At 31.0% G+C, this 11,876-nt stretch overlaps 1 protein-coding gene across 1 annotated transcript; it reads right to left on the bottom strand.

The window, feature by feature from the left end:
* Nucleotides 1-3,360: 3,360 nt before the first annotated feature.
* LOC145304381 (uncharacterized) lies at nt 3,361-11,450 on the bottom strand. Its single transcript, XM_080146257.1, has 12 exons — nt 11,433-11,450; nt 10,295-10,368; nt 9,848-10,012; nt 9,060-9,137; nt 8,832-8,896; nt 8,229-8,265; nt 6,671-6,703; nt 6,330-6,458; nt 4,989-5,078; nt 4,433-4,494; nt 4,119-4,197; nt 3,361-3,725 (listed from the first exon to the last, which is right to left on the bottom strand). Exons 2-12 carry the CDS (start codon nt 10,359-10,361, stop codon nt 3,706-3,708), a joined length of 825 nt encoding a protein of 274 aa, XP_080002383.1. The 5' UTR covers nt 10,362-10,368; nt 11,433-11,450; the 3' UTR covers nt 3,361-3,705.
* Between the last annotated feature and the right edge of the window lie 426 nt (nt 11,451-11,876).

Raw genomic sequence — 11,876 nt, 5'->3', positions numbered from 1 at the left:
TGCACGCCCCTTCATATAACTTTGGCATTTCTTTTTACCTGGAGTTTTGCTCTTTTCTAATAAAAACACAAAATTATATCACGCAAAAAATATGACACGTTCAGACATTGTGTGCGAATAATCTAAATTTTAGGCCACTGTGTGTTTTGTATGGTTAAGAGTTTGGGTCCATTACAAATATTTGCTTCTGTTCAAATAGATAGATAAATATGCAGGGAGGGAGGGGACATTGGACTGTTTATTTTACTAGTCCATAAAGTTTTTTAACAACGTTGTCAACAACTTTGGAGACTTTTATTGAATTTAATTGGTTGGTTACAAATATTTTAAACTAATAATTGTAATCTACATCAATTTATTGGCCATTGTCTTATCCCTTTAGATCCCTGATAGCTATGGATAGATAGATAGATAGCTATGGACAGATAGATAGATATAGATGGACAAACAGTTAAGAGGTTGTCTATTACACTAACACTGTTTGCTTAACCTTTATACCCAGGGATCTAAAGGGATAAGACAATGGTCTATAAAATGATTCCCAATAATGATACACAGAATTACCCCTTCTGTAGATTAAAACTAGTGGTTGAAACGTTTGAACACTCAACTTAATAATCAACCAATCAAAATTCACTAAAGTCCCCAAAGTTGTTATGTCAACGAATAAGAAAACGTTATTGCAATGCACAATGCACGGTAAATGATTCTACCCCCAAAAGTACTAAAACCTCGTTCTGTGATTGGTTTGTTTGAAATTGTTGGGGGGGGGGGGGGGAAGGTTGAAATAGGATTCTTGAACAAAGTAACATTTTCCAAACTTTTCCTCCAATCCTTATATAAAAGAAACATGATGTCACTCTGTACAGCAGGATTTGGCTAACCGCTGAAACGTTATGATTTTTCTTTACAGGGAATTTTCTCATAGGTCTCATATGGTTCTAGGCTATTTTATCTCATATATATTAGGCTATTTTTCTGCCCTTCCATATCCTTTAGAATATAGAGCCCCTACATAAGAGTTTATTTTGTTTATCATCATTGTGTCTTATCTCTTTAGATCCTTATCATACTATTTTTTTAAAAGTTTAGTTTTGCAAAAGTCAAAAAGTTTAATCCTGCAAAGGACAATTATGAGTCTTTCCTTAACTAAAGTCAATAAAAACGTTCACCTGTTTACAAGATTTTACAGGTTGACAATCATATGTGACCCCCACAAAAACTACACAAATCTTGAAATTTGAGGCATTTTCCAACCATGTGGACAAAATTTTACCCCCTGTATTTATATCTATTTTAAATGATTTTTTTGTTTTTTGGCAAGGAGACATGCGATTGGTTCAATTTTGTTGAACAATTTTTAGATTATGTTGATACTTCCTTATGCTCATATATACATAAAACGTTGTTTTAACTTATAATTCACTTTGTCCGTAGTGGTATTAGGAGAAATGTTATTTTCTCAGCTACTATTTAAGATAGATTGTATTTTGTTGTTGTAAAATTTGCCTGTGCAGTGTACAACTTACTTGGTCTGCCGTCAGTCTGTCAGTCATGCTACAAAAGACATCATACATATATTAATGTTGAGCTGGAAACATATTTGGCCGGATATCTGGCTGATTTCTATTACCAGATATATTTCTAAGACAGATAAACATCATATACAGGGTGCGTGGATCAAACTGTTTGGTAATTTTTTTCTTTACAAAAAACAACACAAATCATTTATTTTTAAATATTTTATTGAAAATCATATCTGGGACTAGCGTACATATTTGAGTTATACATATAATCAATATAACCGCCGTTGGCATCAATATGGCCTCTGAATAGCTTGCAGGCTCTAATCAGCATGTCCCTGTCCATGGAGCGGAATACCTCCTTGATGGAGGTTAAGAAGGAGGCCTTGTTGGTATGAGGCTGTCTGTTGACATGAGTTTCAACGTAGCCCCGCACAAAATAGTCCAACGGATTAAGGTCTGGTGAATTAGGAGCCCACAAATACTTGGTGACGACGTCAAAACAGTTCAGTTAGCCACTCCATGGAGATTTTTGACACATCGCAGGGTGCTGAGTCCTCATGACAGTTAAGATCCCTCGCCTAGACTTAGTAGGGTCCTCCCCCACACTTCTCCTCACAATGACGATGAACCCTGTGTCCATGACTGTCCTGGCGGCGTCCTTGTCCTTGGGGACCCACTTAATGGTGGCATCAATGTCCCAAGTGTCCTCTAGCTTTTTGCAGAAACTCTGAACAATACGTAAATTGGCTGCTAAAGTCCTGGCAATTGTTTAAAGGGAGTGTGAAAGTAAAAATTTCTCATCTGATTATCAAATCTTAACATTTTCTAAGCACATTTCACTACACTGATCAACCAAAACCGTCCTATTACCAAAAATATCCAGGAATAATGCCTTGATTTTATGGTATTTTGGGAGGGAAAAAGGTAAAAACAGGGAAAATCTGAACGTTTTTGTTTCTTATAATGTTTGTAGGGATATTTAACTTGTCATATATAGTTGAAACAATTTACTTACTGTTAAGGATTTATTTTATGATATAAAATTGCCAATTAGTTTTTTTATAACGTAGTAATTAGGTAATAAAGACCTATTTTAAATTCGTATTATTGACAAAAAAAATACCTTACTGTCTACAAAGGGTTGAATCTCATAGGTTATCTAAAATAATAATATCCTTTTTTATTGTGTCGGACAATAAATAACCCACTTTCGAGAATTAGTTTACACTTTTATCAGACTGTTTATACAGAAATATTGCGTCTTTATTATTTACAAATTTGTAATTAAAGGTGGGCGAGAGATGGGCCATCTAAAGTTAATTCGATACTAATAAAAAAACCTGTTTCTAGGTTTGTTATTGTATTTGGTTTTCAATAAAAAATATTGCTTATTTTATCAATTTCTAAGTAACTATACATTGGTTTAAAGCAAGGATTATGTTAAAAGTCAGCTTAACTGTTAGGAAAAATCAGGAACTATCTGAAAAAGTTTAATTTTAGCTATAATGGAAGAAAAAAGCAATTTAATGCACATTTTATATAATACGGAAAATTCCTTCCTTTCCCTGTACCTTATAAAAATCGTCGGAAAAAGCCGTTTTTTAAGCAAACAAAAGCGCGTTTTGCTCTATCTGTGAGATATTATGAATGAGATAATGTTAAGATTTGATAGTAAGATGAGAAAAATTTACGTTCACAGTCCCTTTAAATCAAGATTTTACCGCCATTATAAACCAAAAGCAATGTTTCTGGCGCACCTCAGAAGCTGATCTGTCTACTTGCAGCCAGATATATCTTTGTAAAAAATTAAATAGTGATTAACAAATTTAAGCCAAAAATAATATATTTTGTCCGTAATTTTGAAAATTAAAGAAAGAAATATTAAAATGTATTTTCCAGTATAGATTTGAAACCAATTAATATCCACTGTATTAGAACCAGTTCTATGCCATACGGAAAAATATTGTATTGTTTTGTTATATATCCAGTTTTCAAAAAAATATAAAAATGTACAAACATAAGATTAAAACCAGTTTTGTAAGCCTGGAGATGACGAGGGCACAGGCTAACAAAACTGGTTTTAATCTTATAATTATACATTTTATATCTGCGGAAAGCTGTTTTTATTATGATAAATATAATTCTCCATTTCATGTTCCAGTCCAAGGTCATCTTCTGTTTAGTTCTGTAATGATAGTTCTGAAATAAAAGAGATTAAATAATTTAAGCCTTTCCTTAAAGAGCATTTTCTGTTTGTTTATAAACATTTATTATGAATTCCTTTTCCCATAAACAGGCACAACTAAATAACATTAAGAGTAAGGACTTCCAGATAAGGTATTTTTTTGTCTTATGGGTGTTACTTCAATTAAGATAAATGGAAAAATATTTCATTAAAAAGGCAAGTTAAAAAAAAATTATTACAATTTTCATAAATTAACTTTTGTGTCTTAAATAATGACTTTCTTAATAAACAAAAATTGTATTTTTTAATTTTCATTGCTTTATTTTATCTAAAGCATATTTTAAAAGCTTCTTAAAAAGGAGGATTTTCTTTAATTTAAAGTACACAATTTAGAAAACTTTAATTACCTGGTATCTTACACAGAGTATCTGAGTAGTAGGTATCACATGGATCATCAACCCACCTCCAACTGTAGTAATAACTTGCCTGGAAGTTTAAAATCTAACATTTAATCATGTTCTTACATTAATGGGACTGAATAGTTTCATGACATTAGTTTTTCATCCCCTGTAGGCACCTTTTTTCTTTGTGATTATCCCTAATACCGCATGTATAAAATCAAATATAAACCTTAGGGTTTATTTGTTTGGTAAACTCTTTGGTTAGAGAAATATTTACCAATTTGAATGTTACATTTGTAAAATTGTAAAAATTTGTTTACCACCATACAGTTGTAGTAAGTGTCATTTAAAGGTCTACCAGTCTCCCAATCAGAGAATGTTACTAAATAATACAAAATTAAATTTTGATGTGATTTAAATACACTAAGGAATTAAATCTAAAATATTACTGTATGTAATACTAGCGGTTACATATTTAGAGGCCTCTAAAGGTCCCTTGAGTGAAACACACAACTTTCAATTTTAGTTTTAGTTGACACAAAGTGAACTATCAAGCAAATGTTCAAGGAGAAGAAAAAAGAAAGAATGGCACAATAATTAAAGATATTAGGAATGATAAAGAATCCAAGGACTAATTGATATGGCCCCCCATAGAAGATATGGGCAAGAAAACATAATATACAGCCCAATCAATTCCTACTCCCCTAATTAAAACCAAAAGAAAATATGGCAAGGAACACATTTCCCCCACTTACAGGGCTCCGCTCTTGGAGACCCTGGGAGAAACAGCTGGTATAAAAGTGTAAGCAATTTTAAAATTTTTAATAAAAGTAGTATATTCATGTCTGTCTTACAGCTAATTTATAAATATGATACCAGGAGATCCATCTGTCCATACCCAATTTCCTTCCTCTTGAGCATCACTACCACCAAGGAAAGCAGTAGAATAACTTTCACTCAATACTTCTAAATAACAATACTAAATTTTAGATTGTCATGATACTAGGTCTATTTTAAGTTTTAAGATTATTAAAAGTAAAGCTTTCCTGTAAATAGGGTTAATTGGTATGTACTGATTAGTTAAGGATGTTAGACTTGTAACATTCATTTCAACTTCAACGTGATTCTTGTAACAGTTAGGTATATATTAGATGATAATTATCAAAAATCAGTTAAGATGTATATCTTAGGTAGGACGTATTAGAGAATTAAAATCTAAAAATAACAATATGAACCAAATAGTTTACAAGTTTTATGTCGGACCTAAACAATAAAAGATAAAGGGTGTTTAGAATAAAAAATGGCTTCACTCTTTTCTATATAAACCCTACAGTTTTGTTCAGAAACTAACAAAAAAATCAGGGAGTAAGGGAGGGGAAAATGGATCAAATATTAAATTTTTAGGAGTCTCAGACTTTGGGTATTGGTTTATAGGGAATGTGCAAGAATTTAGCAGTTTCTGACTGGGCTGGGTACTAGCGCATGAAATGCCGCTACTCGCTGTTTAAGTTTTGAATATAGCAGACGTAAGAGTTTTTTATAATATGGCTGGTTTAATAAAAAAATTTCTCCAAAAAATATCATTTCATAGATAAAAACTTTATTGTGATATTTGTGTAATAAACAATCTCAGAACCCTAATCTAACAACTTAAATTTAATTCTTGTGTATACTGGCATTTAAAATCTAGAAATATGGGTTGAACGAGTTTCAGGGAGATTTTTCTAGTAATCAATTACAGAATGGTTAGGTCACTCTGATATACTGGTAATATAATTTTCAAATGATTGCCTTTTTTCTTGGAACTTTTTTCTTATTCTATAGTTTTCTAAATTTTATTAACACACCCTTTACAATTTCCTCTACATTTTCTAGATTAATCTGGATTTCATGGCCTTTCTTTGAAAACTCTTAAATTGAATTAATTGCCCATTGCATAATGGGGTTTGACTACAAGATTTTTAGTATTTAAGACAATTTGTTGATTTGTAATCTCAGAGTAAGAAAAATTCTCCATAAGGGCTAGGACTCGAGCTGTAGTGGTCAGGAGAGGTCAATAGAAATCAAAATTCAATAGTGTTTTCTCATTGTCATTGCTTGGACATGATTTGGGTCATTTTTTGACCAAAACTGTAGAGTTTATATTGAAGAGAGTGAAGCGATTGGATTGTTTTTAAATGCCCTTTATTAATTATCTTTTAAAATAATTTCTCCAACCTTTCACAGATTCCCATTCATTTGTGGACCTGATGTCAGCAAGGTCTCCGCCAGCTGCCTGACATTGTGATCTACTATCAGTCCAGTTTCTGTTAACACCTGTGAACACTTTGTATGTGTAACATGTTCCTGTACAAAGATTAATTTGTTGTTTAAATGCATTTATTGCACATTTACAGGAATGTAGCCTTGTGAGAAATCAGTTCAAGACTTTCTATTTTTAATGTATGATTGGAATGCATGAAACATAGATAAAATGATATTGAAGTATGATATCATTTATTTGGTAATGGAGATAAAAATTCATTTAGTGTATTTAAAGATAAACAAAATTATTTTACCAGTGTTTGAATCAAAATACCCACTGCACAATCCTGAAAAAATATTAAATAACATTTGATGCTTTACTTTAAAAAATCTTATCCCTTTTAAGATAGGGAAGGGGCCAGAACGCCCCCCCCCCCTATTCTATTTTACGGTCAAAAGCAGCTGTGTGGTTCCATAAATTTTCTAAGTATATAGCAGTCAAGTAAAGTTTTTGCTTCCTGGATCTCATTATTAACCCTTAACAGTCGGGCCCCTTGCCACACCTTAATCGCCTTATTATCTCAATTCCCATTAAAGCTAGAGGGCTAAATCTTTTTGTGAAGTCCCCTGTTTAATATTGAATTTCCGACCCTAAGTAAGCCAAAGTCAATTTTTGCTTCCTTCACCCTTTTATTTAACAACCTTTGTTTTTAGGTCCTTTTTTACTTAAAAATTTCAAACAGCTGTAATTTTCTTATTTTTGAAGCTAGAAGATTTTTTTTTTGCAGAAAATGTTTATCTTTATGCAAATTTAATAATATAAAAATATAAATTTCAGCAGCCACAGGTGTACTTGGCAGCAACCAGCCAACGCAGTCAACGGTCGGCGGAAAAAGATAGCGGAGCTTTATGAATTTTTTAATTTTATGTAGACATATAAGAAAAGCATAAGTTAAAAATTTGAAGTCTCTAAGTCAAAAATTGCGGCCACAGGAGCCTTTTTAAGATTTCTGGAGACCTGGAGGATCAGGACCTGTAGGATCATACCTGGAACCTGAAATTGACTTGAACACCTTTATTTCATATGATGATGTACTACTAGAGGATATTTTAGTATTTTGGTAAGATAAAATGCTTTGTTTTAGGCCAAAAAATTTTTTTGCTCTTCACCTGGATGACCCTGCCAGGTTTGCTGGCATCCTGTGCCCGCCAGGATGGAAATATTCAAAAAATTCCAATTCTCAGTTATGTGTCATACTTAAAAAGTCACGCAGTTTGGGCTCATTATCTTTCACACACAGAAAATGAGATAGAAAAAAACAGAGTGGGGGGGGGCGTTTTCATCCGTTAAGGGTTAAGCAACATTAGTTTAATTTCAATTTAAGCTCAAAACAGCTATCATGTTTTTTTTTGTAAAAAAAGAATATATTTTTATAGAGACTTTAATTGTAAAGTATGTTTATCTTCATTTTAGCTTTAACTTAAATCTGAAGTGTTTTTTTATTCTTGTGGGTTCAAAAAAATCGATTTTTTCAATAATTACCTGACAAAATTCAAAAAGTAAGATGTCAAATTAATGATCTTACTATTTTTGTTTATAATGGCAATTTTCTTCTTTTTTTATTGCGTTTTAGTACATTAAAACTGACTTAATCATTTTTTTTTTAAAAACTTAAATTACTTAAAAAATAAGAGGTCTACAAAAAAAACGATTGCATATCTAAATTCTATGGAAAGTTTTACATCTACTACTTACTAAAAACACCGACTAGCTATTTAAAATAAAAATTCAAAAAGTTAAGACGCCTTCTTTTAAAAAATTAATAAAATCAATAATATATTATCTTTAAATATATACAGTATATGTAATACCTGTTACAATCAGTGTTTTCAATTCATTGCCCAAATCCTAAATAAATCAATATTTATATTATTTAAAAAATATAATCTAAATTTCAAAATCAATATTATGAAATTTGTTAATTTTATTAATTAACCCTTACAGATCTGGCCCTAGTTCCCACCTTAATAGATTGGGAGGGGGGGGGGGCTCTAAGAGCCCCCCCCTCTACATTGGCTCCTGTTACAAATAGAGACATAAAAAAAATTCTGGTGATTCATGTGCATTTTTAGAGAAAAGTACCGCTCTTTAGCCGCTTTTTAGCGGCCAGCCGCTATATATTAAAACAGCAGTTTAAACAATTTTAAAGCTAGGATTGCCAAATTTTAGGTGGAACTTTTATTTTTCATAACAAAAAAAACTTTTTCTGATCATCGCCGAAAACCGGCAAATAACGGAAACCGCCCCCTCCCCCCTCCCGATCTGTAAGGGTTAATAGGATGATATCTTGTCTTCTAATATCAAATTAATCTATATTTAGCTTTTAAACCATAAATAATAGCGTCCTTAATAAGAACAGGGAAGAATTGTTTTTAGGAAAGTTTTCTTACTGTATTTGATGAAATTATATTTACCTGATTTTGTTCCTCCAAACCAGCTATTGCTCTACTAATATTTTTCACTTCATCCAGAAGACTTTCTAAATACAGCACTTATTTAACCCATCTCTATTTTTTTATAATTGTTCTATAATTGACCCTACCAGTCTTTTCAATTATGTGTAAGTTTTCTACTACAAATTCCAAACCTTTGTTTATCTTAATCAGCCTTAAAACAGTCTCTTGTATTAATTTATTTTTTACCTAGACCAGGGAGAGTTGAAGGTTGAATTGTTGTGTTACATAGGCTAAATCCAAATACCCCTTGCTTGTCATCATTTACTAGAAAGAACAAATATGAGAAAAAATCCTAAAATGTATACATTATTTACTAAGTATATTTGCGATTACTTTTATTTAATGAAATATTCCAATTTTTAACATTTACAAAACAGCCTGCTGTATTGCATCAAGATCCATGACAGATCTATATAGGAAATAAACGTCTATAAATGAGCTCGAGTCTTCCAGTGGTAAAGTGTTTAAAACTCATAGTGCTCCAATAATCCTCATTAAACTCTCATTGACCAAAGCGATAAGACCTTTATCCTATTTGTTTATGGAATGAATTAAGTTCATCACTTCATGTAGATATTTGAATTACATTGAAGTATTTAATCCTTATTTCATAAATAAAAAATATACGATCATAATAGAGTAAATCCAAGAAAACTGTATTTTAAATGAATTTGATTGTGGCGACACTTCCTTTGTGTTAAAATATTAAAACTAAAATTTTAATCATATTAACCCTTTGGTGATGGTAATGTGAAAAAAAATATAATTGAAAAAATCTTTTTAAAATCATTTAAATTAATAAATATTTACTTCTTTCTTTTAGATAGCAATGGCGGGGGAGGAAAATTGATTTATTGAGAAATAGATAAATAGATATGTACTTAGATAGAAAACTAGCCAATAGCGATATAGTTATATTGAGCCAACTCTAGTAATGATTATACTATTGATCTTTTGCTTATTAAAATACTTACTTTTCAGTTTTACTATTCTGCATTCATCAGATTTTCTATCAAAATGCCAAATTAAGCAACTTTTCTTCGACTTGCAAGCTTGAGCACATTCATTGGCTGTAGAATAAGTTCCAAGAACCTTATTTACAGTAATCGGAGTTCCTTTTGATAATTCGCATAATGATCCTAAAAAATAAAACACAGTTATGGTTTGTGTAGGAAAAACTTATAATAAGGGTCTATCCATACATCATATAATGGTTAGCCTTATATTAGAATCTTTGTAATTAAATCCTCAACTGGAAATTTGTGTAAGAGCAACTAAAAATGAGAACTTAGTCTAATAACATTTCACTAATCACTTTAAAAAAAAAATTATTATTATAAAGATTTCAAATTCTTATACATCTTGCATTTTAATAAATTAAATCTTTAAAATCAAAAAAGACTTGAATTAAATTCATTTACCTTGTTCATTGGTCACACTCAGTGTAATACCAATGAAAATAATCGAGATAAATAACACTATATTCATCCTTAACCTAAATATATAATAAACATTATGGCATTATAACAATATAAACTGCTGATCACTATTTTCAGTACAATTTTATCACAAAAAAACTTGTCATAAAAAGTATATTTGTCATTAAAGACCTTCCCGGGAACAGGTGTTAGAAAGGTATAAAAGGTTTAAAACTGTGCAATTAAACAGACCTAACCTACTTTACAAAATAGATTGCAAAATTGACTTTATGACAAGTGTACGTTTATTACAAAAACAACCTTGTGGAATCAGTTTTCATGACAAAGGTTTTTATGAAATTTGATTAGGTATGTGACAAAAATACGCTACAAGGCTTATAAAGGTTTGTAAAAAATTTGGACCTTTTGAAAATTCAAATTGTGTGACTTTTGTTTAAAGAAAAAAATGTTTTGCATTCAGTTAGAACAGCTATAAGTTCTAGTGTTTTAAATTAATATGATTCTTGTGCTATGTATACTTTAGGAGATACATTGTAAAATGTTCCAACTGACTAAAAACTTGACTTTTAAGTAAAGGAAAATGTTATGCTGACTGTTAGAACTGCTATCAGCTTTAGTTTAAGTCATTATGAGAAAGATTCATGTGCTATGTATGTAGTTAAATGTCTTACTCTCAACTGACTTAAAACTTTTTATATCCTTTCTCACATTTTTTAACATAGCTCCTAAACTAAAAATAGCACAAAAATAGTATTTATATGTCCAAAAACTAGAGCTTATGACATTTCTAACTATATCCTTAGATTTTTCTACAATTAACACAGCCGCGCAGTTTGAATATACAAATGTAACATTTCCTTCTCCACACCCCATACTTTAATCATCAATGATTTTGTACATTTTACTATGTATCTCCTAAAATATAAGTAGCACAGTAATCAATTTTATATTCTAAAAACTAGAGCTTATAGTGGTTCTAACAGTATTTGAATTTTAAGAAGCTCTCCATTTTATTTTGCACACCATTTATATGGGCTCTTTCATGGATGGACGGACGAACTAACCCAAATTATAGAAAAGCTTTGCTTTTAGAAAAGCAATTAAACATAAAGTGGCTTACCTCTATTCTGCAAGAATCAACAGAGACTAATACTTTTACATATTTCCAATTCACTTTTATTACCATAAACAAGTGTTTTATTTCAAAAAATTCAAACACAGGCAACGTTTTTTTATTAGTTGGCTATTGACTTTGGGGACTAGTGAATTTTGATTAGATGGTTTATTAAGTTGAGTGTTCAAACGTTCAAACCACTAAACTTACGCTTCAAAGGAGAAATTTTATGTATCATCATTGGGGATGTACATTAATTTATTATCCATTGTCCTATCACTTCAGATCCCTGATTATCTAATAAGTTTTAGAAATATCCTCATAATAAAGTAACAGGATGTATATCTGTCTTATGTATGTTTATACCAAGGGATCTCGCTAACCGCTGAACCGATCGGGTTCTCCTTAACAGGGTAGCTTTTCGTAGGCCCTGGAAAGTATTTCGAGGGA

This window comes from Acartia tonsa, chromosome 13, assembly GCF_053477335.1.
Source record: "Acartia tonsa isolate MP-2025a chromosome 13, ASM5347733v1, whole genome shotgun sequence".
Classification (NCBI taxonomy): Eukaryota; Metazoa; Arthropoda; class Copepoda; order Calanoida; family Acartiidae; genus Acartia; species Acartia tonsa.
This window is presented reverse-complemented; position numbering and strand designations above follow the sequence as displayed.

Excerpts from the sequence above, each read along its gene's own strand:
- LOC145304381 (XM_080146257.1), bottom strand. The coding sequence starts at position 10,361 with ATGAATATAGTGTTATTTATCTCGATTATTTTCATTGGTATTACACTG. Across the intron at positions 10,013-10,294 it reads GAGTGTGACCAATGAACAAG|GATCATTATGCGAATTATCA; the intron begins GTAAATGAATTT and ends TTTATTTTTTAG. Across the intron at positions 6,459-6,670 it reads GTATTTTGATTCAAACACTG|GAACATGTTACACATACAAA; the intron begins GTAAAATAATTT and ends ATCTTTGTACAG.